General features: G+C 43.3%; 1 protein-coding gene and 1 long non-coding RNA gene across 2 annotated transcripts in view; one reads left to right on the top strand and one right to left on the bottom strand.

The window, feature by feature from the left end:
- Window positions 1-18,322, bottom strand: part of LOC137503792 (uncharacterized) — a 36,614-nt gene extending 18,292 nt beyond the window's left edge. The window contains exon 1 of the long non-coding RNA XR_011019339.1: window positions 18,215-18,322. This is a non-coding gene — a long non-coding RNA (uncharacterized lncRNA). The remainder of the gene's footprint in view (window positions 1-18,214) is intronic.
- CDC40 (cell division cycle 40) overlaps window positions 1-21,246 on the top strand; it is a 127,678-nt gene extending 106,432 nt beyond the window's left edge. The window contains exons 12-15 of the mRNA XM_068231281.1: window positions 7,482-7,615; window positions 9,063-9,139; window positions 16,197-16,341; window positions 20,280-21,246. Coding sequence (XP_068087382.1) covers window positions 7,482-7,615; window positions 9,063-9,139; window positions 16,197-16,341; window positions 20,280-20,457 — 534 coding nt within the window. The 3' untranslated portion in view covers window positions 20,458-21,246. The remainder of the gene's footprint in view (window positions 1-7,481; window positions 7,616-9,062; window positions 9,140-16,196; window positions 16,342-20,279) is intronic.
- The last annotated feature ends 6,295 nt before the right edge of the window (window positions 21,247-27,541 follow it).

Raw genomic sequence — 27,541 nt, 5'->3', positions numbered from 1 at the left:
TTGATAAAAAAAAAAAACCCATTCAGTGTATATTTATTGGTTTGGGTAAAAGTTATAGCGTTTACAAACTATGGTGCCAAAAGTGAATTTTCCCATTTTCAAGCATCTCTGACTTTTCTGACCCCCTGTCATGTTTCATGAGGGGCTAGAATTCCAGGATAGTATAAATACCCCCCAAATGACCCCATTTTGGAAAGAAGACATCCCAAAGTATTCACTGAGAGGCATAGTGAGTTCATAGAAGATATTATTTTTTGTCACAAGTAAGCGGAAAATGACACTTTGTGAGAAAAAAAAAAAAAAAAGTTTCCATTTCTTCTAACTTGCGACAAAAAAAAATGAAATCTGCCACGGACTCACCATGCCCCTCTCTGAATACCTTGAAGGGTCTACTTTCCAAAATGGGATCCTTTGTGGGGTGTGTTTACTGTCCTGACATTTTGGGGGGTGCTAAATTGTAAGCACCCCTGTAAAGCCTAAAGGTGCTCATTGGACTTTGGACCCCTTAGCGCAGTTAGGCTGCAAAAAAGTGCCACACATGTGGTATTGCCGTACTCAGGAGAAGTAGTATAATGTGTTTTGGGGTGTATTTTTACACTTACCCATGCTGGGTGGGAGAAATATCTCTGTAAATGACAATTTGTTAATTTTTTTTACACACAATTGTCCATTTACAGAGATATTTCTCCCACTCAGCATGGGTATGTGTAAAAATACACCACAAAACACATTATACTACTTCTCCTGAGTACGGCGATACCACATGTGTGGCACTTTTTTGCACCCTAACTGCGCTAAAGGGCCCAAAGTCCAATGAGTACCTTTAGGATTTCACAGGTCATTTTGAGAAATTTCGTTTCAAGACTACTCCTCACGGTTTAGGGCCCCTAAAATGCCAGGGCAGTATAGGAACCCCACAAATGACCCCATTTTAGAAAGAAGACACCCCAAGGTATTCCGTTAGTAGTATGGTGAGTTCATAGAAGATTTTATTTTTTGTCACAAGTTAGCGGAAAATGACACTTTGTGAAAAAACACAATTAAAATCAATTTCCGCTAACTTTTGACAAAAAATAAAATCTTCTATGAACTCACCATACTCCTAACGGAATACCTTGGGGTGTCTTCTTTCTAAAATGGGGTCATTTGTGGGGTTCCTATACTGCCCTGGCATTTTAGGGGCCCTAAACCGTGAGGAGTAGTCTTGAAACGAAATTTCTCAAAATGACCTGTGAAATCCTAAAGGTACTCATTGGACTTTGGGCCCTTTAGCGCAGTTAGGGTGCAAAAAAGTGCCACACGTGGTATCGCCATACTCGGGAGAAGTAGTACAATGTGTTTTGGGGTGTATTTTTACACATACCCATGCTGGGTGGGAGAAATACCTCTGTAAATGGACAATTGTGTGTAAAAAAATCAAGATTGTCATTTACAGAGGTATTTCTCCCACCCAGCATGGGTATGTGTAAAAATACACCCCAAAACACATTGTACTACTTCTCCCGAGTACGGCGATACCACATGTGTGGCACTTTTTTGCACCCTAACTGCACTAAGGGGCCCAAAGTCCAATGAGTACCTTTAGGATTTCACAGGTCATTTTTGTTTCAAGACTACTCCTCACGGTTTAGGGCCCCTAAAATGCCAGGGCAGTATAGGAACCCCACTAATGACCCCATTTTAGAAAGAAGACACCCCAAGGTATTCCGTTAGGAGTATGGTGAGTTCATAGAAGTTTTTATTTTGTTTGTCACAAGTTAGCGGAAATTGATTTTAATAGTTTTTTTTCACAAAGTGTCATTTTCCGCTAACTTGTGACAAAAAATAAAATCTTCTATGAACTCACCATACTCCGTACGGAATACCTTTGGGTGTCTTCTTTCTAGAATGGGGTCATTTGTGGGGTTCCTATACTGCCCTGGCATTTTAGGGGCCCTAAACCGTGAGGAGTAGTCTTGAAACCAAATGTCGCAAAATGACCTGTGAAATCCTAAAGGTACTCATTGGACTTTGGGCCCCTTAGCGTACTTAGGGTGTAAAAAAGTGCCACACATGTGGTACCGCTGTACTCAGGAGAAGTAGTGTAATGCGTTTTGGGGTGTATTTTTACACATACCCATGCTAAGTGGGAGAAATATCTCTGTAAATGACAATTGTTTGATTTTTTTTACACACAATTGTCCATTTACATAGAAATTTCTCCCACCCAGCATGGGTATGTGTAAAAATACACCCCAAAACACATTATACTACTTTTCCTGAGTACGGCGGTACCACATGTGTGACACTTTTTTGCAGCCTAGGTGCGCTAAGGGGCCCAACGTCCTATTCACAGGTCATTTTGAAGCATTTGTTTTCTAGACTACTCCTCGCGGTTTAGGGCCCCTAAAATGCCAGGGCAGTATAGGAACCCCACAAGTGACCCCATTTTAGAAAGAAGACACCCCAAGGTATTCCGTTAGGTGTATGGCGAGTTCATAGAAGATTTTATTTTTTGTCACAAGTTAGTGAAAAATGACACTTTGTGAAAAAAAACCAATAAAAATTAATTTCCGCTAACTTTTGACAAAAAATTAAATCTTCTATGAACTCGTCATACACCTAACATAATACCTTGGGGTGTCTTTTTTTTCTAAAATGGGGTCACTTGTGGGGTTCCTATACCGCCCTGGCATTTTACAGGCCCAAAACCGTGAGTAGTCTGGAAACCAAATGTCTCAAAATGACTGTTCAGGGGTATAGGCATCTGCAAATTTTGATGACAGGTGGTCTATGAGGGGGCGAATTTTGTGGAACCGGTCATAAGCAGGGTGGCCTTTTAGATGACAGGTTGTATTAGGCCTGATCTGATGGATAGGAGTGCTAGGGGGGTGACGGGAGGTGATTGATGGGTGTCTCAGGGGGTGGTTAGAGGGGAAAATAGATGCAATCCATGCACTGGGGAGGTGATCGGAAGGGGGTCTGAGGGTTTGGCCGAGTGATCAGGAGCCCACACGGGGCAAATTGGGGCCTAATCTGATGGGTAGGTGTGCTAGGGGGTGACAGGAGGTGATTGATGGGTGTCTCAAGGTGTGATTAGAGGGGGGAATAGATGCAAGCAATGCACTGGCGAGGTGATCAGGGCTGGGGTCTGAGGGCATTCTGAGGGTGTGGGCGGGTGATTGAGTGCCCTAGGGGCAGATAGGGGTCTAATCTGATAGGTAGCAGTGACAGGGGGTGATTGATGGGTAATTAGTGGGTGTTTAGGGTAGAGAATAGATTGAAACACTGCGCTTGGGTGGTGATCTGATGTCGGATCTGCGGGCGATCTATTGGTGTGGGTGGGTGATCAGTTTGCCCGCAAGGGGCAGGTTAGGGGCTGATTGATGGGTGGCAGTGACAGCGGGTGATTGATGGGTGGCAGTGACAGGGGGTGATTGATGGGTGGCAGTGACAGGGGGTGATTGATGGGTGATTGATAGGTGATTGACAGGTAATCAGTGGGTTATTACAGGGGAGAACAGATGTAAATATTGCACTGGCGAATTGATAAGGGGGGGTCTGAGGGCAATCTGAGCGTGTAGGCAGGCGATTGGGTGCCCGCAAGGGGCAGATTAGGGTCTGATCTGATAGGTAACAGTGACAGGTGGTGATAGGGAGTGATTGATGGGTGATTGATGGGTAATTAGTGGGTGTTTAGAGGAGAGAATAGACGGAAACACTGCGCTTGGGTGGTGATCTGATGTCGGATCTGCGGGCGATCTATTGGTGTGGGTGGGTGATCAGATTGCCCGCAAGGGGCAGGTTAGGGGCTGATTGTTGGGTGGCAGTGACAGGGGGTGATTGATGGGTGATAGGTGATTGGCAGGTGATTGACAGGTGATCAGTGGGTTATTACAGGGAAGGACAGATGTAATTAATGCACTGGCGAATTGATAAGGGGGGGGGGGTCTGAGGGCAATCTGAGCGTGTGGGCGGGTGATTGGGTGCCCGCAAGGGGCAGATTAGGGTCTGATCTGATAGGTAACAGTGACAGGTGGTGATAGGGGGTGATTGATGGGTAATTAGTGGGTGTTTAGAGAAGATAACAGATGTAAACGATACATTTGGGAGGTAATCTGACGGCGGGTTTGCGGGCGATCTAATGGTGTGGGTGGGTGATCAGATTGCCCGCAAGGGGCAGGTTAGGGGCTGATTGTTGGGTGGCAGTGACAGGGGGTGATTGATGGGTGATAGGTGATTGGCAGGTGATTGACAGGTGATCAGTGGGTTATTACAGGGAAGAACAGATGTAATTAATGCACTGGTGAATTGATAAGGGGGGGTCAGAGGGCAATCTGAGCGTGTGGGCGGGTGATTGGGTGCCCGCAAGGGGCAGATTAGGGTCTGATCTGATAGGTAAAAGTGACAAGTGGTGATAGGGGGTGATTGATGGGTAATTAGTGGGTGTTTAGAGAAGATAACAGATGTAAACGATACATTTGGGAGGTAATCTGACGGCGGGTTTGCGGGCGATCTAATGGTGTGGGTGGGTGATCAGATTGCCCGCAAGGGGCAGGTTAGGGGCTGATTGTTGGGTGGCAGTGACAGGGGGTGATTGATGGGTGATAGGTGATTGGCAGGTGATTGACAGGTGATCAGTGGGTTATTACAGGGAAGAACAGATGTAATTAATGCACTGGTGAATTGATAAGGGGGGGTCAGAGGGCAATCTGAGCGTGTGGGCGGGTGATTGGGTGCCCGCAAGGGGCAGATTAGGGTCTGATCTGATAGGTAAAAGTGACAAGTGGTGATAGGGGGTGATTGATGGGTGATTGATGGGTAATTAGTGGGTGTTTAGAGGAGAGAATAGATGTAAACAATGGATTTGGGAGGTGATCTGATGTCGGATCTGTGGGCGATCTATTGGTGTGGGGGGGGTGATCAGATTGCCCGCAAGGGGCAGGTTAGGGGCTGATTGATGGGTGGCAGTGACAGGGGGTGATTGACGGGTGATTGACGGGTGATTGATGGGTGATTGATGGGTGATTGACAGGTGATTGACAGGTGATCAGGGGGATAGATGCATACAGTAAACAGGGGGGGGTGGTCTGGGGGGGGGGTCTGGGGAGAATCTGAGGGGTGGGGGGTGATCAGGAGGGGGCAGGGAGCAGGGGGGGGGGATAAAAAAAAAATAGCGTTGACAGATAGTGACAGGGAGTGATTGATGGGTGATTAGGGGGGTGATTGGGTGCAAACGGGGGTCTGATGGGTGCTGTGGGCGATCTGGGGCAGGGGGGGAGAAATCAGTGTGCTTGGGTGCAGACTAGGGTGGCTGCAGCCTGCCCTGGTGGTCCCTCGGACACTGGGACCACCAGGGCAGGAGGCAGCCTGTATAATACACTTTGTAAACATTACAAAGTGTATTATACACTTTGTATGCGGCGATCGCGGGGTTAACATCCCGCCGGCGCTTCCGTATAGCCGGCGGGATGTTGCGGCGAGCGAGCGGTGACAGGCGCCGGCGGAGGATCGCGTCACGGATGACGCGATCGCTCCGCCCATGCCCTTAAATGGACCGCCGCCTCTGTGGGTGAGCCGGTCCTTAAGGGCTCCACTTCCCGGCCGCCTCTGTGCGTTAGGCGGTCGGGAAGTGGTTAAAAGTGCTCTGCCCCCTGTCCATCTTAAATTTGGGTTGTCCAGATGCTTAATTCTAGTTCGTCTACTTGCCCACAGTAAGGAGTATGGCCAGAGGATAAAGAAGGGACCCTGCGATGAAAAGGTTGCGCGTAAGATCCTATTACTGAGGTAAGTATCAAACTTTTGTTGCCCCCATGCTTTAGAATTGCTTTAAGTGTAAAACATGCTATCTACGCTTAGTACTATGTTGGATGTCTGGTGGCACGTGTGTTTTTCTCAGCCACACAAGTTTTATGACTCGTACCTGTGAAATTTATGGTTGCAGGCCAACTGCAGAGAAACTGTCATTTAGAGCCCTGTATGCTTAAAGAGAACCCGAGGTGTGTTTGAAGAATGTTATCTACATACAGAGGCTGGATCTGCCTATACAGCCCAGCCTCTGTTGCTATTCCAAACCCCCCTAATGTCTCTGCAATCAGACATAGATCACAGCCGTGCTGTGCGTGCTTTGTTTACATCTGTAGTGTCCGTCTCGGCTGCTCCCCCGCCTCCTGCAGAGCTCCAGTCCCTGCCCCCCTCCCTTCCCTCTAATCAGCGGGGAGGGAAGGGAGGCAGGCGGTGGGGGAGAGAAGCAGACTGACATTCTAGAGAAAAACACAGCCCGCTGCGACACGCTGTGCGTCGACAGCGAGGCTGTTAATTATGAGGGTTTGCAGAGTGCAGAGGGACCTTAGGGGGGTTTGGGATAGCGACAGCGGCTAGGCTGTATAGGCAGATCCAGCCTCTGTATGCAGATAACATTCTTCAAACCCACCTCAGGTTCTCTTTAACCTTTAGAATGAGAAAAAAAAGGAACACAGGGTAGTTCCATGTAGGATTGGGACTTAACATACCGTATGTTGAGGTACCATGCATGCATGATGTGTTCAGCTTCAGAACTTCGTACTTCTGATCAGAACCAGAAGCTTTACACGTGTGTACTATGGCAGGGAATGTTAAGTCTTCTTTGTCTCAGACGCTGCACACCATGTAGCATTCCAGCTCTTGGATACTTCCTGCTTCCAAAGGAGGAAGTATCTGAGAGCTGGAACACGACATGAAGTGCAGCGGCAAAGGTAAGTTAAGACTGCCTGCCACAGTGCACATGTGTAAAGAAATTCAGGTTCTGATGAGAAAAATGTGGGGCGAAGTTCCGAATTTGAACACATCAACTCTATACACCCATTTATCTCATCTTGTTACATGTCACTGGATTCACATTGTGCCCGTTGCATAACGTAGGCGTGTGTGTGTGTGTGCGTGCGTGCGTGTGTGTGTGTGTGTGTGAACTATAATGGAGACTGGACAAAGGTGTTCATTCAAAATCTGCACACAGTGAGTTAGAATAATGCAGTACATTACAATGCAGAGATGTGGACAGGCCCGTAGAATTGTTAGGGGTAGTAAGTTGGCATGCATAATTTATTCTAAAATGCAATTGATGCAAGGAGATGAAGACAACAAATACAGTAGAATCCCCTTATAGCTAACTCCAAGGGACCAGGAAAAGTTGTTTACTACATCAGAATTGGCCATACATTCTATATTTATACAGACACAATTTCTGGGACCTGAGGACTGAGTTTACTATACCCAGAGGTTTACTGCATCAGAGTTTACTATAACGAGATTCTTTGTGTGTGTGTGTATAATATATATATTCTAAAATATTGCATTGAATACAGTCAGGAAGGGAAAACTCGTGAGATTAAACATTAAACGTATCTGAGTGTGTGCGTATGATGGTAAAATAATGTGCTGAATCCTGCTATGTTAAGCATTTTTTGTATTGGAGCTCAGCTGATTTTTGTCAGTGTTATAATGGTTGTCTCCTTAACTTTCAGTGGGATGTTCGGAGTGGTGAAATCGTCCAAGAGTATGACAGGCATCTGGGGGCCGTCAACACAATTACTTTTGTGGATGAGAACAGGCGCTTTGTAAGCACCTCTGATGATAAGAGTTTGAGAGTGTGGGAGTGGTAAGTCTCATGGGGAAAAGCCTCATCCTCTGTCTACAAACTGGAGACTTATACACATTTCATGGCTTTCTCTATCTAGTACTGTTTACTGTCCATTTCTTCCTTGAGAAAGCTTTTCTCACTATAGCAAACATTACTTGGTTTTCATTTTGTGGGTTTCCCCCCCAATTCTTCTGTTCATCTGTTATTACATTTGAACTGCTCAAACTTGTTTTTAGAACCGATTTTTTTTTCCCTGCAGAGATTTTGTTGTGACTTTCTAATAACACAAATGATTTTTTTCTTTAGTAGCATGACACATGAAGCATAAAATAGCCAGAAAACTGTGTATGTATATAATACGCACATAATTTTAGTATTTTTTAATATTTATATTTTTCTCCTCCCTACCAGCGATTAACAGTGATAATCAATAAGATGCAAATCTTCAAAGTTCTTTGCAGATTGTATTCAAGTTGATACTGAGCCTAAAGTTTGACTTTGTTATGCTATTTTCAACAAACTTGGTAATTCTCAATTTAGATATGTTTATTTTTGGCCAAATAGAATATAAAACCCCCTGCCTAATATGGTGTAGGCCCCTTTACCACCAAAGTATCTCTGACCTATGATAGCATGAATACCACAAGACCTTTGGGGGTGTCCTGGGTATGTGGCACCAATATGTTAGCAGCACATCTTTAGTCTTGTAAGCTACAAGCTGGAGAGTCCATGGATGAAATTATTTTTGCAGCACACCCCACAGATGCTGAATCAGCTTGAAACCTGGGGGTTTTGGATGCAAAAAAAAAGTAATTCATTAGGTCAGGCCATTTTCTATCATTGCTCCAGTTCTGATGCTTAGTTGCCCATTATAGGGACTCTTAACAATGGGGGTCAACATGGGCACTCTTGTCTGTGTCTGTTTCCTACACAAAATGTTACGATAACAAGCTATGAGATTTTTACAGGGTACTTTATTACATGTTGTTGATTGATGAGTGACAAGAAATAAAGTATATATTTATATATATATTTATATATATATATATATATATATATATATATTTATATATATATATATTTATATATATATATATATTTATATATATATATATATATATTTATATATATATTTATATTTATATTTATATATATATATTTATATTTATATATATATATTTATATTTATATATATATATATTTATATTTATATATATATATATTTATATTTATATATATATATATTTATATTTATATATATATATATATTTATATTTATATATATATATATATATTTATATATATATATATATATATTTATATATATATATTTATATATATATATATAGATAGATATATTTATATATATATTTATATTATTTTTTTATTATTATTTTTTTTTTGGGGGGGGGGGGGATTGTTCTTTGTACTGTAAGGTCTTATTTTTTTTTTCCTTTTCCCAAAGGGACATTCCTGTGGATTTCAAATACATAGCAGAGCCAAGTATGCACTCAATGCCAGCTGTTACACTGTCTCCTAATGGTGAGTATAAATACCAGTTAAAGAGAATCTGTAATGTCCGATTTGTACAATAAAAAACATACCAAGAGTCACTGTGATCTGCTGGGTCCCTCTTTGCCATTTTCGCAGCCCCGCGATCCTGTTTAATCTGCTCCTGTTAGCGTACGCAGGAAGTACGGTGAGCAGACGGACAAGAGATTGGTTGCGCAGCTGCCGACAATATGTAATTGGTCAATCGCTCACCAATCCCGTATTACTAGGCCACTGTTGCCATGCAGGTCTCATGAACTAGAGACTCCTGGAAACAAATTCACTGTGTGCGTAGTAACTTGTTAAGATTGGTTGGAGGTGCCCATACATGTACAATCACGATTGTATGTACAATCAGTAAACTAAAAATATTGATTTTGCGCTGGAAATCTGGTAAATTCACTGCCACCACTGTCTGGTTGAATGGAGCAGACAGTCTCCAACTAGCTACTCCTAAAAGGAAGAAACTGTTATTTACAACCTAGCTAGCAAATCAACAATTTATAAGAAAATAATAAAACAATGCGATAGTATGACTCTGACTCTTCAGAGGGTAGATTCGTTGTAGCAACAATCAGATGACCAGAACAGGCAAACTACATACACATAGCCTAATTTAGCCCAAAGATAAATATATCTGTCCGGCAGAACAGATTGGTTTGATAGAGAGTAGAGATGAAAGAGAAACAGAATGTCTTAAAATACAGTTCAAATACTGTTGTTGGTAGTCCATGGGGCAATCAAAGTCCAGAATGGCCGATTGCCATGCGGCCTGAGGCCTTTGTGAGAAATAATCCAAGATGGAGGTTTTGGCCCGTGTCATGGCGGGCTGATCGATTTGCTGTTAATTCGACGTCAGATTAAAGGTGGAGGACGCTGGACCTTTGTGTCATTGGAGTTTTAACCTCACTGTAGATGGGAGGGATCATGACACGTCAAAGTCCAGCCCTGGGCAATTTGAATAAGGCAGTGCCCCCTTCGACAAGGAGAGATTTTGGCCCAATTCATGTTTTGCCCGCTCTCTCCGTGCCCGTAGGTCACATCAAGAACCCGAATCAATATTCATCGGCGTAATTTTAGGAATCTTGTGGTACTAAACACGAGGACCACATATGACTCATAACGGTTTTTTCACTTCCCTCCTTTGTAGCCTGGGTTTGGAAGCATCTAGCTTGACCAAACCCTCTCAGCATCGGCACCAAGTTGAAAGTTAGAACTTGTGCACTTTTCAGTGGCCTAGGAACTTTCTACGCCATGACTTATGAAGAAAATGTGAAGGAAATATGGATATTGGGGATTCCTGGGTCACAGTAGGTCAGCTGCTTCCAGAGAGACCCTGATGAGATCTGTGCATTTGCTAGCTCTGTGTGGAGGGGTGAAAGCTGGAACCCGCTTGTCTCTCTTTGCTCAGTTTTATTAGATTCTGTCAGGCAAAAGCTAGATTGATGGCATCGTCACACAGCAGTCCTTCCAGGACACAGCTTTTAACACTTAGGTGAAAGGTCCTGTAATTAGAAGCTATCAAAGAGCCAGAGAGTAGAGAAAAAAAGTGGATTTAAACCAAAAAAAAAGTCATTTTGGTTGTTTTGCAAAGAAACTTGCGTTTTATCGCTCACATGACGCGTAAGCGGTTTTCTCGGGGACCGCAGAGCGTCGCAGGCATAAGTTATTGTAAAAGTTATTGCTGTTTCAATATCAATAGCAACACAGCTGAAATTGCCAGAAAACTTAAAGCGGATCCGAGATGAAAAACTAACTATAACAAGTAACTTGTTTATATATCTTATCTAAAGTTTAGATAGTTTACACAGCATATCTAGCTGCAAACAGCTTCAAAAGTTTGATTATTTATTCCTGTGATACAATGAGGGCAGCCATGTTCTGTTTGTCACATTGTCACAGGTTGAGGGCTGGAGATGCTATCAGCTTGCCTGTGTATAAATTCAGTCCCCTCACCTCCTCCCTCCTCCCCTCTGCCTCTGAAAATTAGACAGTTTCTCAGAGTGTCTTTACATTCCAGTGTTGATACATTTGTGTTTAACAAGTAAAAAAGGATACTGTTATCTCCAGTTTGGATGCGGATTTGAAGCTGAATAGCAGGACAAAGTGCTTTTTTAACCACTTTGCATCCAGACCTAGTTTCCCACTTATGGACCAGAGCAGTTTTGACAGTTCTATGTCCTTATTTAATCAGCAATAACTTTATCCCTACTTAAGACACAGAAATGAAATATATATATATATATATATATATATATATATATATATATATATATACAGTGGAGGAAATAATTATTTGACCCCTCACTGATTTTGTAAGTTTGTCCAATGACAAAGAAATGAAAAGTCTCAGAACAGTATCATTTCAATGGTAGGTTTATTTTAACAGTGGCAGATAGCACATCAAAAGGAAAATCGAAAAAATAACCTTAAATAAAAGATAGCAACTGATTTGCATTTCATTGAGTGAAATAAGTTTTTGAACCCTCTAACAATAAAGACTTAATACTTAGTGGAAAAACCCTTGTTTGCAAGCACAGAGGTCAAACGTTTCTTGTAATTGATGACCAAGTTTGCACACATTTTAGGAGGAATGTTGGTCCACTCCTCTTTTCAGATCATCTCTAAATCCCTAAGGTTTCGAGGCTGTCTCTGTGCAACTCTGAGCTTGAGCTCCCTCCATAGGTTTTCTATTGGATTAAGGTCCGGAGACTGACTAGGCCACTCCATGACCTTAATGTGCTTCTTCTTGAGCCACTCCTTTGTTGCCTTTGCTGTATGTTTTGGGTCATTGTCGTGCTGGAACACCTATCCACGACCCATTTTCAGTTTCCTGGCAGAGGGAAGGAGGTTGTCGTTGAGGATTTCACGATGCATGGCTCCGTCCATTTTCCCGTTAATGCGATTAAGTTGTCCTGTGCCCTTAGCAGAAAAACACCCCCAAAGCAAAATGTTTCCACCCCCATGCTTGACGGTGGGGGACGGTGTTTTGGGGGTCATAGGCAGCATTTTTCTTCCTCCAAACACAGCGAGTTGAGTTAATGCCAAAGAGCTCTATTTTGGTCTCATCAGACCACAGCACCTTCTCCCAGTCACTCACAGAATCATTCAGGTGTTCATTGGCAAACTTCAAACGGGCCTGCACATGTGCCTTCTTGAGCAGGGGGACCTTGCAAGCCCTGCAGGATTTTAATCCATTGCAGTGTAATGTGTTTCTAATGGTTTTCTTGGTGACTGTGGTCCCTGCTAATTTGAGGTCATTCACTAACTCCTCCCGTGTAGTTCTAGGATGCTTTTTCACCTTTCTCAGAACCATTGACACCCCACGAGGTGAGATCTTGCGTGGAGCCCCAGGGCGAGGTCAATTGATGGTCATTTTGTGCTCCTTCCATTTTCGAACAATCACACCAACAGTTGTCACCTTCTCTCCCAGCTTCTTGCTAATGGTTTTGTAGCCCATTCCAGCCTTGTGCAGGTCTACAATTTTGTCTCTGAGATCCTTGGACAGCTCTTTGGTCTTTCCCATGTTGGAGAGTTTGGAGTCTGCTTGATTGATTGATTGATTCTGTGGACAGGTGTCTTTTATACAGGTGACTAGTTAAGACAGGTGTCCTTAATGAGGGTGACTAATTGAGTAGAAGTGTCTAACCACTCTGTGGGAGCCAGAACTCTTAATGGTTGGTAGGGGTTCAAAAACTTATTTCCCTCAATGAAATGCAAATCAGTTGCTATCTTTTATTTAGGGGTATTTTTTCGATTTTCCTTTTGATGTGCTATCTGCCACTGTTAAAACAAACCTATGATTGAAATGATACTGTTCTGAGACTTTTCAGTTCTTTGTCATTGGACAAACTTACAAAATCAGTGAGGGGTCAAATAATTATTTCCTCCACTGTAATTAATAAATATAAATATATATATATATATATATATATATATATATATATGTATATATATGTGTGTGTGTGTGTGTGTATAATTTATTTTTATTTTTTTAAGACAAACTAGGCTTTCATTGTATGCCATTTTTTCCCTCGAACAATTTTGTTTTCTATGATTTTTTTTTTCTAAAATGTTTTATTCATTTTGCACTTTAAACCAATTTTTACAAATGTGATATTTCAACAAGAAAGGTTAACAGCTATATCATTTCTCCTCCTTCCCTCCTATCTCCCCTCATCCAAACCCCCATCCCCCCCCCCCCCCCGGTCACCTTAACCCTTCCCTCCCACTCCTCCGATCACTCCATGCTCACGAATGTCCCAAGACCGTAGATTAAATTCCTTGGCTTATTTTTTTTTTATTCATTAAATGTTCCGTTCTAGGTATCAGCAGTCACTCCTACTTTCAATCGCCCCAGAGTTCCTGTTAAATCTGCTTTTGCATACCATGAAGTATATTTAAAGGGGGTTACTAGCTGCTGTAGCTCAGACGTTGACATAGTGGCTAGGAGGAACGGTTTCCATCTGGAGAAGAACTTCTTTGTGCCTCTTTCCTTGTTCATGCTAGCATCCAGCTTTTCCATTTGCATTAAATGTCTAATTTCTTCCTGTACGTCCCAAAGTGATGGAGTTGAGGAATAAATCCATTTATTATATATGGATTTCCTGGCAGCTAAAAGGGTGATATGGACGATATCTTGGAGATGCTGGGGTTTCGCATTCGGGTTTTCCTTAGGAGCAGCGTTAAATAGGAGCAAAAGGGGGTCCTTTGGCAGAGAACCTTTTACCAGTTTGTTCGTAAAGTCAAGTACATCATCCCAGAATCTCTGGATCACAGGACAGTCCCATATGCAATGCACCATATTTGCCTGTGGAGAAAAGCATTTCGGGCAATGGTTTATGTACCCTGGTTTCGGGGGATTATATTTTATATTAAACGCGTACTTGGCCTGGTACATCATTAATAAATGAGTCTCTCCATTTCTCTCTGAATTTTAATGAGAAAACAAGGGAAAAAATAGAAAAATCACTTTGTTTGGCTATTTTTACTGCTTGTCACAAAACTTAGATTATGTTCCTGTCACAATTTATGGTGAAGATATTTGATTCTGAAATGATGCTTCAGAGTGTATTTTTCACTATGAACTGAGAAAATAAAAGTATTTTTAATGGTAAAAATCAATCTCATTAGCTCAGGAAACATGTATTCCCGTTCACCAATTAGTGCTGCATCAGATAGTGCCAGAAATGTGCACAGGAGCAAGCCCAATCCTGCACAGCACTGCTTCTGCTACAAGACTTCTATCTTCTGACTCGTGGCTTAGATGAAGTCACAGAGGACGTAGATATACTGTAGTGGTGGATAAAGTAGTTAGCCATTTCAGTGATGTTCTTCTAGAATTTTTTCTGGGATTGTAGCTTTCAAGCTGTGAGGAATCTTTTAGAGCAAAGTATAAATGCTGGCTTTCAGACCACTTTAAGGGGTAAAAACACCGAAATCAGTGTGACTAAACTACATTCTTCGGAATATTAAGCACAGTCTTTGACATACTGTCGGTGAAGATAAAGTGGAACTCCATGCAACCATATTACTTTAACCAAGTCAGATTCCATGACATGAGTTTCACATCATAATTAGCTACCCTAAAAGTTCCTAGTTGTGAGACTCACGTCCAACACTAAAAGCAGCCGCTGCTCATGCACATGCGCTTGCTTGTGATTGGGAGTGATTGCTGCCATACCAGCAATCGTTCATAAAATGTTAAAAAAAAAAAATTACTGACAGTATCACATTAACCACCCTGGCGTTCTATTAAGATCGCCAGGGCAGCTGCATGAGGGTTTTTTTTAAATAAAAAAAAAACTATTTCATGCAGCCAACTGAAAGTTGGCTGCATGAAAGCCCACTAGATGGCGCTCCGGAGGCGTTCTTCTGATCGCCTCCGGCGGCCAAAAGTAACACGGAAGGCCGCAATGAGCGGCCTTCCGTGTTTTGTTTACTTCGTCGCCATGGCGACGAGCGGAGTGACGTCATGGACGTCAGCCGACGTCCTGACGTCTGCCGCCTCCGATCCAGCCCTTAGCGCTGGCCGGAACTATTTGTTCCGGCTGCGCAGGGCTCAGGCGGCTGGGGGGACCCTCTTTCGCCGCTGCTCGCGGCGGATCGCCGCAGAGCGGCGGCGATCGGGCAGCACACGCGGCTGGCAAAGTGCCGGCTGCGTGTGCTGCTCTTTATTTGATCAAAATCGGCCCAGCAGGGCCTGAGCGGCACCCTCTGGCGGTAATGGGACGAGCTGAGCTCGTCCATACCGCTAAGGTGGTTAAGAAATTGTTTTTTTCCCCTCGTAGTGAAGTGTTAAACCCTACCTAACTCATTAACCTCTTGTGTCACCTCTACTTGGCCTTAGGGTTCGTGGACACCTGTAATGGCTGCCACCCATAGCAGTGGGATGCTATTAGGGCAACAGCTCTGGGACTCAATGCTGTATAGATGCATTGCTATGTTGCTTAGCAGTGCATTTGTACAGCACTGGGGTCCCTAAACTGTGCGCCCTAGCAATCACTACAGATGTACAGGCTGGCAATAATGATAGAATTCACGTCCAACTAGTGTGAAAAAAATATCCCAAATAAAGTCTAGATTCTACTGAAAAAAAATGTATGTATTACTATAGTGGCATAAGTAATAAAAAGTTGTTGCTGTATCAATCAGTAGTGACACAGCCAAAATGCGTTTGCCATCCATGTCTTACTGCCAAGATGGGGTCAGGGTTTGGTAAAAAAAAAAAAAAAAAAAAAAGCGCAGAAAGCTGAGGTTCCGTTATGTAGCCAATGCCAATAATCTTGTGCCCGGGGGATCCTACCCATTGGTGCCAACACACTTACCGTTGCTCTGCTGTAATCAGTGTTGCTCAGCTATTAAAAACAAAAGTCTATCTTGTAGTTCTGATCAATTTTCTGTCATTTTAATGGACTAGAATTTTATTTTTTTCTTTCAAAGATGACATTTCTGGGTGACTCCAAACTTTTGAATGATGGTGTACATTTTTTAAATAGCAGTGCAGTGTTTTTATTTTTTGTTCTTAATTATTTTACCTTGTTTTCAGGTAAATGGCTGGCATGTCAATCAATGGACAACCAAATATTAATATTTGGTGCACAAAACCGATTTCGATTAAATAAAAAGAAGATCTTCAAGGGTCATATGGTAGCGGGCTATGCTTGTCAGGTAGACTTTTCACCTGACATGAGGTAAGATAAATGTTTTTACCATTTTGTTTAATTTATAATCTGGTGTCTAATTTTTTAACGTGCACATTAATTGTAGACTTCAGTAAGTTTATCTGGATGCATGGACTAGAGCAAACCCAATGTAACCTTTTCTGTCCGCTTTAATTCCACCTGTGAAGTGCTGTAGGGAGCTTAGAGTAACTAGGCAAAATATAAAAACTCAGAATGGAATACTTGTAGGTACCCATAGACCTGACAATTATGGGCAGATTCAACAAAGAGACAAACTTATCTCTAATCGAATCTGATTAGAGATAAATTTGTTTTTTTGTTGATTCTGCCCATATACTACAGGGAATCTTACAGCATGAAGTCTTCAGGGAATCTGCGGAGTCCGCCCTGCCGCTGCCCCAGTGTATAATGTGCCCCCCCCCCCCCCGTGTGTGCATTACACATTACCTGTCCTGTAGCAGCCTCTGTGCAGTGTCCGTAATCCTCTGGGTGGCTCTTCATACACGCCACTGGCGCACAGCGTCTGACAATATATACGGCAGTAGTGTGTACGGAGAGCTGGCCGGAGGTTACGGGACACCACACGGAGGATGAAACAGGACAGGTAACGTATAAATGCACACACTGGGCACATTTATACATTGCGACGTAGCGGCGGGGGTTTCGACATCTCGTTGCATGTACCGGAAATCGCCGCCGCACACCCAAACAACTTCAGCCCAACATCTTTCGGCATGTGCGGTAGACCATTTGTCCCGAAATTGGTCAGTTTGTCTTTCGGGCATGCACTTGGCAACACCAATTTTCATCCAATTCGATTATAATTAAATTGGATGGTCGATCGGCCGCCAAATCGCCTGATGTTTGGCCATGTTTACTACCCCTTAAATTAATTTAGATCAATGCTTCAGGTTTTTTTTATTTATTTTTTCAATTGCATTCTGTTATCTTAAATACTGAGAACATGGCCAAAGTTGCTGTATTGTGTGTGTGTAATTGACACTGCTAGAACACGGAATGTGTAGTCTTGTGTCCAAGTGATAGGCCAATGGAAGAGATTCAAGCAGCCTCCTGCAGTAACTGTCAGGATATTAAAAGCTATTTTAAGGTATCTAGTGGTGTAATTTGTAAAAGTATTATGGTGAACCTTATCACTGGAGTATTTGGGTATGTCTATGGGGGACTTTATCTACTGCAGGGAGTTTTTGGCTCTCCTCCGTAGGACAGTACATGCAGCACCCCCCCCCCCTCCATAGGACAGTACATGCAGCTACCACAGCCCCCCCCCCCCTCCATAGGTCAGTACATGCAGCTACCACAGCCCCCCCCCCCCCCCCCCATTCCTCCCTCCATAGGACTGTACATGCAGCTACCACAGCCCCCCCCTTTCCTCCCTCCATAGGACTGTACATGCAGACTCCCTCCTCTCCTCCCTCCCCCCATCCATAGGGTAGTATACAAAACTCCTGCCTTTCTACCTCATCATTTGGGAGGTGACCAGGAAGGCAGCGAAGATTTCATGCTGAAACCTATAGGAAATTAGTTGGCGGTGTATGGGCAGGCGACAGATCTCTCTGTTCAGATATGAACTGAGAGAGATCTGTCTTATGGCTGATCTGCCCATACATTGCCTGATGTATGGACACATTAATAGTTTCACAAACTCTTCTCGAATATATTGAGAAAAGTAAAGGGCTTGAAAATGACCATTTCTTATTTCTTACACCTCATGTATTATTTATTTTTATTTATTTGTTGTATTTATAAAGCGCCAACATATTATACAGCAAGGTGATATAACCGAATTCAGACAGCTGTGGAACAAAGTAAAATATTAACACATATTATCTCTTGGAAAGTGATTGGCTTATCTCTCATATACCGTATAGTAGGAGCAGGCTTCAGGTATGCACCAGTGTAGAGAGAAATGGTGACAGATCATTGGTAATGTCTCTCCCAGGTACAGCCAAACCATATTAGGCTGTTAACAGTCAGATATTTAACAGTTATGAAAAATGTAAAGCTGCTGTAAGCGTTGTCATTTCTGGAGATCTGGGAAAGGGCATGGGCTTCTCTGTGGTATAAATTAATTTTGTGGAGGAATCTCAAAATACTGCTAAAGAGAAATTTGATCTTTAGTCTCTGATTCCTTCATGATGTGTTTTTTCTTTCTTGCTATTACGGCCATCTGGTGCCTCGCATACACAGCGTGCAAAGGGAATTTTAGATTAATATGTACTTGCCAGAGGAATTGTCCCCATATGCTTAAATTCCTCCAGGATTCCAAAGCTTGGGGAATGATTAAAACTGGAGAAAACGGTCAGATCAGGTGACTGTCATGGGTGCCTTTCTGTACTGTCCAATATCCAATTGTGTATAATGCATCCCTTAAGGATTCTGAAGATTTCTGGTCCTCTTCACTCATCCAGAGCTTATTTCCCCACTTGCTGCAGTGACAGTAGTGAAGAAATCTGACTGCATTCATAGGTGCTGCCCCTTCTGGTAATGGGCCTATGGGAAGGTAAGAGGGGAGTGGCTGTGATTAATAGGGCCACTATGTTAAGGTACCCACTGACTGTACAATTGTCTTATACAATCGACTTTCTAATCCAGTAATAGCAATTGGATCATATAAATCGATCATATAAATGTTTCCCTGCAAGTGGTTGATCAGTTTTGCAGATTGATTCCACCTGAAATAATCAGACTAGTTATAAAATTTAGTTCCATTTATGGTTACGATCAAAGACTTCCTTCAGATCGCTATTATAAGAGAAAGTCAATCAGAACAGGGAATTGTACTTTTAATGGGCTCATTTACACTTCCCATTAGCTCTTGCTTCACAATAACTTTAGCACTTGGGGCCCATACACACTGCATGTGTTTATTAAATAATGTGTTTTTCTGAACACAAGGACACAGATTTACATCATGATTCCCTGTACAGACTAGTGCAATCCAATACACACTCATTCGCAAAGGTAGTGCCTGCTACATCTTTCATGCGTTTGCAGTTGCGTTTGGGTTAAATGATTGGGAGCCACGAAAATCACATAGCAAAGATGGGGGCTATGCTTTTTTTTTTTTTTGGGTGATCTCCCATTTAAAAGAACTTCCTGCACTTTAAAGAACACACCGATTGCACCCGTAATTGTGGTGGAACATGTACTTGTCCTTAGGGAGAAAAATGCTTCAGATTACACAGAGAATCCGGACCTCTTTTCTTCACAAATCACTCTATCTATCTATTATTTTTGTTTTACATTTTGAATCTGCAACCACCTAAGGATTTCCAAAACTAACCATAATCTCCCAGTGCTCTGCTTTGTAACCTTGGCTACAGTGATCTATTTGGAGTACTGTTGCTGTGAAGTTCTCAAAACCCCCACCCTTTGTTACACATTTCCAACAGGTAGAGTAATGCACTAACTGGCATTGTTCGCTTCTAGGTGCCACTATCGCTTGCCAACACTGGAATGGTTGTGTTATATATGCGCATAGTAAAATGTGCTGAAATGTTTGTGCTTTGAATCTTTGCTCTCTATATAGTTAATGGCAGTCTTTTTCAATAAGAATGGAATTCCCCTCAAAGCAAGACAATGTTGCTTGTGAAGGTTTCCATTTATTTAGCTAATGGAATCTCCAAACAAAATATAAGATGTGTCACCTGAATGGCTTTGTGTTGTAGGAAAAGTCAATGTGTGGAGTTCACATGAGGTAATGAGTGTCAGTCAGCTTTTGTTGGCTGCAGTGATTATATTATCTGTGCATACAAATGTCTGGCTGTTTCTTCCTCATTTCAGCTGAATAATGTTACCATATTTGTTTTTCTTTAATGCAAACAAGTCCAGTTAAGACTATAATTTTGTATCTCTGGAAATCCACATTAAAGTGTTTGTATTTCAGCTTTGTGTGTAACACATATTATGTATGTTTTATTCCTCAGTTATGTGGTGTCTGGGGATGCTGATGGAAAGCTGAACATCTGGGATTGGAAGACTACTAAACTGTACAGCAGGTTAAAGGCTCATGATAAAGTGTGTATCAGTGCAGTGTGGCACCCTCATGAAACATCCAAAGTCATCACGTGCGGGTGGGATGGCCTCATCAAGCTCTGGGACTGAGACTGCAAGGCATTGTATTGAGTGATGATTCTGTAGGCTTGTCTGCTTGTAATGGAGCCTGAACAGGACTAGAATACGACTTCATAAAGCACAATAATGAACGGGATTCACTTGTACTCCAAAATCAGCAGAGGAGCCATGTTTTCCTTCCCATGCCTACTTGGACAATTGTTCTTGGAATATTACAAAAATACAACTATTTATATCGCTAGTTTATCCCAAACTCCAGCAGCATCTGACTGGTATATTTTTTTTCATGGATTTTTTTTATTCTTATGAGCCAGAAGGACGTTACAAAGAAAGATAAGTTGATACAATGTTTTGTGACCGTTTTCAGTTTCCTATGGTTTACGTTTGTTTCCTATACACTGTGGGCTGTGATAGTTAGAATCTCACTCTTGTGGCTCTCCTGAGGAAGATCTGGGAAGGGAACAGAGTCCACCCTGCAGGCAGAACGTATCCGATGGTTCTTCATCCCTTGTCTGATGTCAGGACAAGAGCAGTGCCAATGCACAGAGGACTATTGTTCTGCGCTCCATATGCTGCTCGTACTTTCCATGGCTTGCTGATTATTTACCAGAACTGAGATCGAGGAAAGCCCCCTAATAGGAACATATTCTAGGGATAGTTTAATTAAGTGTGTATTCCGAACTACAATCTGGATGTTTGTATGTATATTTATGGTCAACCATGGTCTCCACAGTTTTATGTATTCCAGCAAATACTTGTACAGAAACACTGTTCTTTTTTTATAAATCAAAATAAAATTTTATCTGGTCTTTTTTTTTACATTACTTTAATCTGTACTTTTGATGGGAGGCTACAGTGAGAGAATTATGGAGGCTTCCATAGCATTAGTACTTTGTTACCCTAAAGCCAGAGGAGTCCAGTATTCTTGTGTCAGTGACTCAAATAGATTTCAAGCCATTAGATCACCACAGGTGATAAATTGCATTTGTAGGAGAGGCCTGCAATGGCAGCCTACAAATCTTTCTGTATGGGTCGAACAGATTAATGCTGGTATTTTATTACAGCTCTTTGCAAACCTGACAATCTGTGCAACAGAAAGGGATCATATAATAAGGATGCACATGCTGCAGTTACTTGCTATGCAGGCTGCTTGTCACAACGAGTAGTTTGAGCTTATGGCTGCTGAAATGAAAGTGAAGGTAAGGTGAGTTTATCTCCAGTTACTTCTCTTGGTCAGTGAAGCCATGCATCAAAGCTAGGATTTTGCAACAAATGTCAGCATGAGGTAAATGAGCAATAAATTACTTTCAGGGAGTGTCTTTATAAAGAATAAAGGCCATGCAGAGAATCCTCCATGAAGAGGTGCACTAACCAAAAACCTGTCAATTCAGTCTGATTTTTCAACTAAAAATTAAGCTATAAAAGCTAAGACCTATGTGTCACCTCCTTACATGTTTCAGGTTCTTAACCACTTGAGGACCCAGCCTTTACCCCCTCTTAAGGACCAGTGCTACTTTTTATGATCTGTGCTGGGTGGGTTCTGCAGCCCCCAGCACAGATCATGTTACATGCAGAGCGATCAAATAGCCCCCCTTTTTTTTCCCCCCTATGGGGATGATGTGCAGGGGGGTCTGATCGCTCCTGCTGGTGGCATGTTGCGGGGGGGGCACCTCAAAGCCCCCCTCCGCGGCGAAATTCCCCCCTCCCTCTCCTACCTGCTTCCCCCCCGTGATCGGGGCTGCACAGGACGCTATCCGTCCTGTGCAGCCAGTGACAGGCTGTCCCCTGTCACATAGCGGCGATCCCCGGCCGCTGATTGGCCGGGGATCGATGATCTGCCTTGCTGCGCAGCAGCGCCGTACAATGTAAACAAAGGAGACATACGTCTCCTACGTTTACATTTAGTCTGCGAGCCGCGATCAGCGGCTCGCAGGCTATTCACGGAGACCCGCTCCGTGATCTAACAGGAAACGGCCGCTCGTGCGAGCGGCCTTTCCTGATTGATTAGGGAGGCACCTGGCAATGCAGATCTGCGTCGCTGGTCCTCCAGCTACCACTTTGCCACCGCACGGTATGAGTGTGCGGTCGGCAAGTGGTTAAGGAGGGTGATTTAGAAAGATAAAGAGCAGACAAACTAGGTCTTTATATGCTGAACATCCTATAGGGTTTAAGATATTAGTTGGGTAAGTATATATACCGACTTTAGCTCAAATTTGGTAGCGTCAATGGTGTAGAAGAGTATTTGTAAGACACAAAAGGCCTGGTACTATGTCTCCATTTGAGGGAGAGAGAAGGAAAGGGTAATCCTGCGTAGTGTTGTATGGGCTGATTGTTGATGGTCTATCTCGTGTGGGCATTGCTTGAAAGCATCCAGGGGTTTATTCTGTAGGGGGGATGGGTGGCCAATGTATTGGGTTAGTATAGTGGGTAGCAGGTAAGTTGGTTATGGGTTTAAGTTTGGATTCCATAGTTAAGTTAAATTCTACATTTTGTTGAAATCGGGTTATCGATGGGGGTGAATCCAGACCCCAGCAAGATGCAATTAAGGATCTTGCAGTAGTTAGTAGTTGGGAGATCACTGGGCGAGTATGAGTGGGAAGTCTGTTTAGGCCTATGTGCAATAAAGCTAATTGGGGATGGAGCTTGAAATGTTGTTTAGTTATTGATCGAATTGTTTTTGAAATATATTCCCAAAGGGGTTGGATCGCCGGACACTCCCAGAATATGTGTATCAGAGTACCAGTTTGGGAGCACTTCCTCCAGCATAGATCAGATGTGGAGGTGGAGAAGAGGGCTAGTTTTCTAGGAGTGTAATACCGTTTGAGTAGGATCTTGTGGTATAATTCCCAATGGGCCATACATTTGGAGTATTTGTATGGCTAGATCATTTGACCATGTTAGGCAGTATCTATTTAGCTGTTTGTTAGAGTCAGCTGTTATGGCATTGTACCATGTACGAATGCCACCGGGTTTGGGGGGGCGGAATTAAGATGTTGGAGTCGTGAATGGGGGGATCTTGGGAAGAGAGATATTACGGTGGCGAATAGCATGACATAATCTATAGTAGGAAAATAGCTGGTTTGGGGGTAGGTTGTAGGATTTCTGTAGAGTTTGGAAGGAGTGGGGTTGGCCTTGATGCAGTAGATCGGTTAATGTCGGGTAGGAACAGATTTCTAATAGTTTTCAGAATTAAATTTCCGTTTACTTCCATGGAAAATCGATCGGAAATCAGATCGGACATGCTGGAAATCGATCTGGCAGCAAATCTGCCAGAAAATCTCATGTGTACCTAGCATTATGGATATGTTCTAGATCTATCACAATATTAGCGTCACCTTGTCAGACTGAGCTTGTTCCTGTGGGTGGAACGGTTGGAAATTAGTGCTTTACAGACATGTCACTCTGGTATACAAGATTTACAGATCTTGTTGCTATGGGGAGGAGAGGCGGGACGATAGCACCGCATACAGTGGGGTGGCTTCTGACTGGTGAGGTCATGAGCAGAACAGTGCTCTTGGTACTGATCATGCTGGATCTTTAAAGCGGATCCGAGATGGAAAACTAACTATAACCAGTAACTTGTCTATATATCTTATCTAAAGCTTAGATAGTTTACACAGCATATCTAGCTGCAAACAGCTTCAAAAGTTTATGATTATTTATTCCTGTGATGCAATGAGGGCAGCCATGTTCTGTTTGTTGCAGGCTGAGGGCTGGAGATGCTATCAGCTTGCCTGTGTGTAAATTCAGTCCCCTCTCCTCCTCCCCTCTGCCTCTGAAATCAATGGCTAGTAACCTCCTCCTCCTCCTCCTCCTCCTCCTGCTCATACTGAGCTCCCGTAAGCCCTTGCTACAGTGCCAAGGCACAAAAGGAGCTGTGGGCGAGGCTTGTTTAGTTTATAGGGAATTAGAGTATTAAAACAAAACTATTTGGCTTGAGGAATGCCCTATAAACTATATGAAAGGAACACAGTTATGCAATGAGTAAAAGTTTATCTCTGATCCACTTTAAAGAGGAACTTCAGCCTAAAAGTTACATTAGTTATGTTAATTGAAATAGATAGGTAATATGCTCTCGTACCCACCATGTTTTAAAAGAACAGGCAAATGTTTGTGATTTCATGAGGGCAGCCATCTTTTTGGTGGAAAGGAGGTGACGGAGCATGAGACACAGTTCCAACTGTCCTGTGTCCTGATCACCCCTCCCAGCTGCATGCACTAGGCTTCAAATTTCAAAAAAAAAAAAAAAAAATTGTGCCAAAACAGCATAAGGATAACATCAGAAATCCCATCATGCTTTGCACAGCATCAGAGGAAAAATGCCTGGACAAATTTCTTTGATGGGGTGGAGCTTAGCTTCTGTGCAGCTAAAAATGAGGCTTAGGTACGAAAAACAGTTCTGATGCTGTGAAGCTGTTAACCACTTCAGGACCGTGGCGTTCAACCCCCCCTAGTGACCAGGCCATTTTAGTTATTTGGGCCACTGCAGCTTTAAGGCACATAGCGCGGCTGTGTTTTATGGGGTCTGACAGCGCGCAGGGGGCGGGGGCTTTGGAGGGAACTAACTATCAACAGAGGCTGGGCTCTATAGACAGACCCAGCCTCTGTATATGGATTGCGATGGAAGAACCCCGCCTCGGGTTCTCTTTGAGGCCTTATGCACACCAAAAACCGCTAGCAGATCCACAAAATGCTAGCAGATTTTGAAACGCTTTTTCTTTTTTTTCTGTAGCGTTTCAGCTAGCATTTTGCGGTTTTGTGAAGCTTTTTTGGTGTACTAGATTTCATATATTGTTACAGTAAAGCTGTTACTGAACAGCTTCTGTAACAAAAACGCCTGCAAAACCGCTCTGAACTGCCGCTTTTTCAGAGCGGTTTGCGGTTTTCCTAAACCTTACATTGGAGGCAGAAACGCCTCTGCAATCCAAAATCTGCAGCAGCCCGGGAGTATGAGTTTCTGCAAAACGCCTCCCGCTCTGGTGTGCACACCTCATTGAAATACATTAACCAGGCGTATCTGCAGCCGCAAGCGGATCGCAAAACGCTGCCGAACCTCTCTGGTGTGCACTAGGCCTGACTGTGCTAGAGGTGGGTGTGATTATGCACGCTCACAGGGGAAAATAACATAAACCAAGGGATGAGCAGCACAAACCGAATTTTATGCAAAGCATGCACGCAGCACTGGAGGTCCCCAGACTCCATAAGAAATATAAAAATACAGAGGGTGCTAGTAGAAGGTGAGGTGTTTTTTAATTTCCTTTCTCTCATTTAGCTGACCCCTGGGCTTTTGGCATGGGTCCCACTAGAACGCTGATAAAAACTAGCATTTTTGCCTGGTTAGATATAGATAGATAGATATATGTGGGCCAGGGGGACAGCCGTGTCACACAGCTGTCCACAGTACAGCGCTGCTGCAGATCGCAGCGCTGTACAAAGTAATTTGACGGCGCCTTTGCCGTCTAACAGTCGCCGCTCGGAGACTGAAGGTGTGGAGCGGTCCTGGGGCTGCTGCACTGGTTATGCAAATTGGCGTGGAGCAGTCGGCAAGTAGTTAAGAAAAAGAAACGCCAAGCCTTTTCAGTGCTGCGGAGTAGATTTTTAGTCTGGTGGTTCACTTTAAGCTACAGTGCGGGACATCTGTATACACATGACATCCTCAACCGAGATGGTTCCAATAGCTGCCTCAGCCAGATTCCATCTGATGCATGTATTGGTATACCCCCCTAAAAACCAGGCACATTTTAGCTAAAATGGCCACTGCAGCTTTAAGGCACAGCTGCAGGGCCGCAGAACACTAGTGATTCCCCCTCCCCCCCCCCCCCCCCCTTTTCCCTCCACCAACAGAGCTCTCTGTTGATGGGGTCTGATCTCCCCCCAGTTGTGTTTTTTTTTAATTATATTTACGTTCGCTTTATAAAAAAAAACCCTTTCCTCTGCCTCCCCCAGCCAGCCTATCACAGCGATCGGCTGTGATAGGCTTCAGCCTATCACTGCCGATCACTCTCTTATCCCCCAGGGGGACAGCCGTGTCACACGGCTGTCCCCAGTGCAGCGCTGCTGCTGATCGCAGCGCTGTGCTGTGTAAATAGACGGCGCCGTCTAACAGGAGCTCTGTCCCCCGAGCATGAGATGCGCGCATATCGTGTGCGCGATCGCATGCAAATTAGAGCCCCAGGACTTGACGCCAGTTGCCGTTAGGCGGTCCTGGGGCTGCCGCCGCAGCCACGCCCATTGGCATGGGGCGGTCGAGAGGTAGTTAATGTGAATTTTCATGCAAATAACGCAAAAAATGCATTTCTATGCATTGCTTATGCAAAGCATTGAACGCGAATCGTACGTGATGTCTGGAAAAATGATGCAGGGCCTCTGATTTTTTTTTTTTCATGCCTACGAACACATGCGAAAATTCACATTGAATGAAAACAGCCCCATTCGCTACCATTAGTTGCCAAATCAATGCAAATTTTCTGAAATAAAAATCTGACACAAAACGCACAAGTAGAAACCTAGCCTCAAGCTTCTGTCACAGGGGAAGGTTAATCTTTACAGGATGGTCACGAAGGGGACTCGTGTCACAGGATAAACTTCAGTAAAGGGTGCCTGAGTGGGGTAGTCTGCCACAGAATGATTGGGTTCATCACTGGGGGAATCTGTCACTGAGGGATATATTACAGGATGATTTACCACTAAGGCGTTCTGTAGTGTTGGAATTTGTCTGAATGATTTCACTAAGTGGTCTATCACTAGGAAATCAATGACCGATCCCAACAGTGAAGATCATCCTGTGACAAAGGGGTTTGTCACTAAGGGAAATATCTAGTGGGATGATCTGTCACAAGAGGATTCGCCACAAAGGGGTCTGCTACGCAAGGATCTGTGAAAGGAAGATCTATGAAGGGGGCCATTGTAATCTCCATGTGCCGTAGTTTGAGTCATACATTAACTTGTCACATTTGTACAGCAGCATAACTTTAGCTATTGCCACGGGCACTAACTACGCAATTGAATGGCTGGAAGAAAATAGCTTTTTTTTTTGTTCATTCCTACAAGCAAATGCTTGCCCTTACTATGTCAGTGCTTCTACTGAAACCTGCTTCTTATATTGCCACTACTG

This window comes from Hyperolius riggenbachi, chromosome 4 (assembly GCF_040937935.1).
Source record: "Hyperolius riggenbachi isolate aHypRig1 chromosome 4, aHypRig1.pri, whole genome shotgun sequence".
Classification (NCBI taxonomy): domain Eukaryota; kingdom Metazoa; phylum Chordata; class Amphibia; order Anura; family Hyperoliidae; genus Hyperolius; species Hyperolius riggenbachi.
The sequence above is the reverse complement of the archived record's forward strand: the minus strand, read 5'-3'. Positions and strand labels throughout refer to the sequence as shown.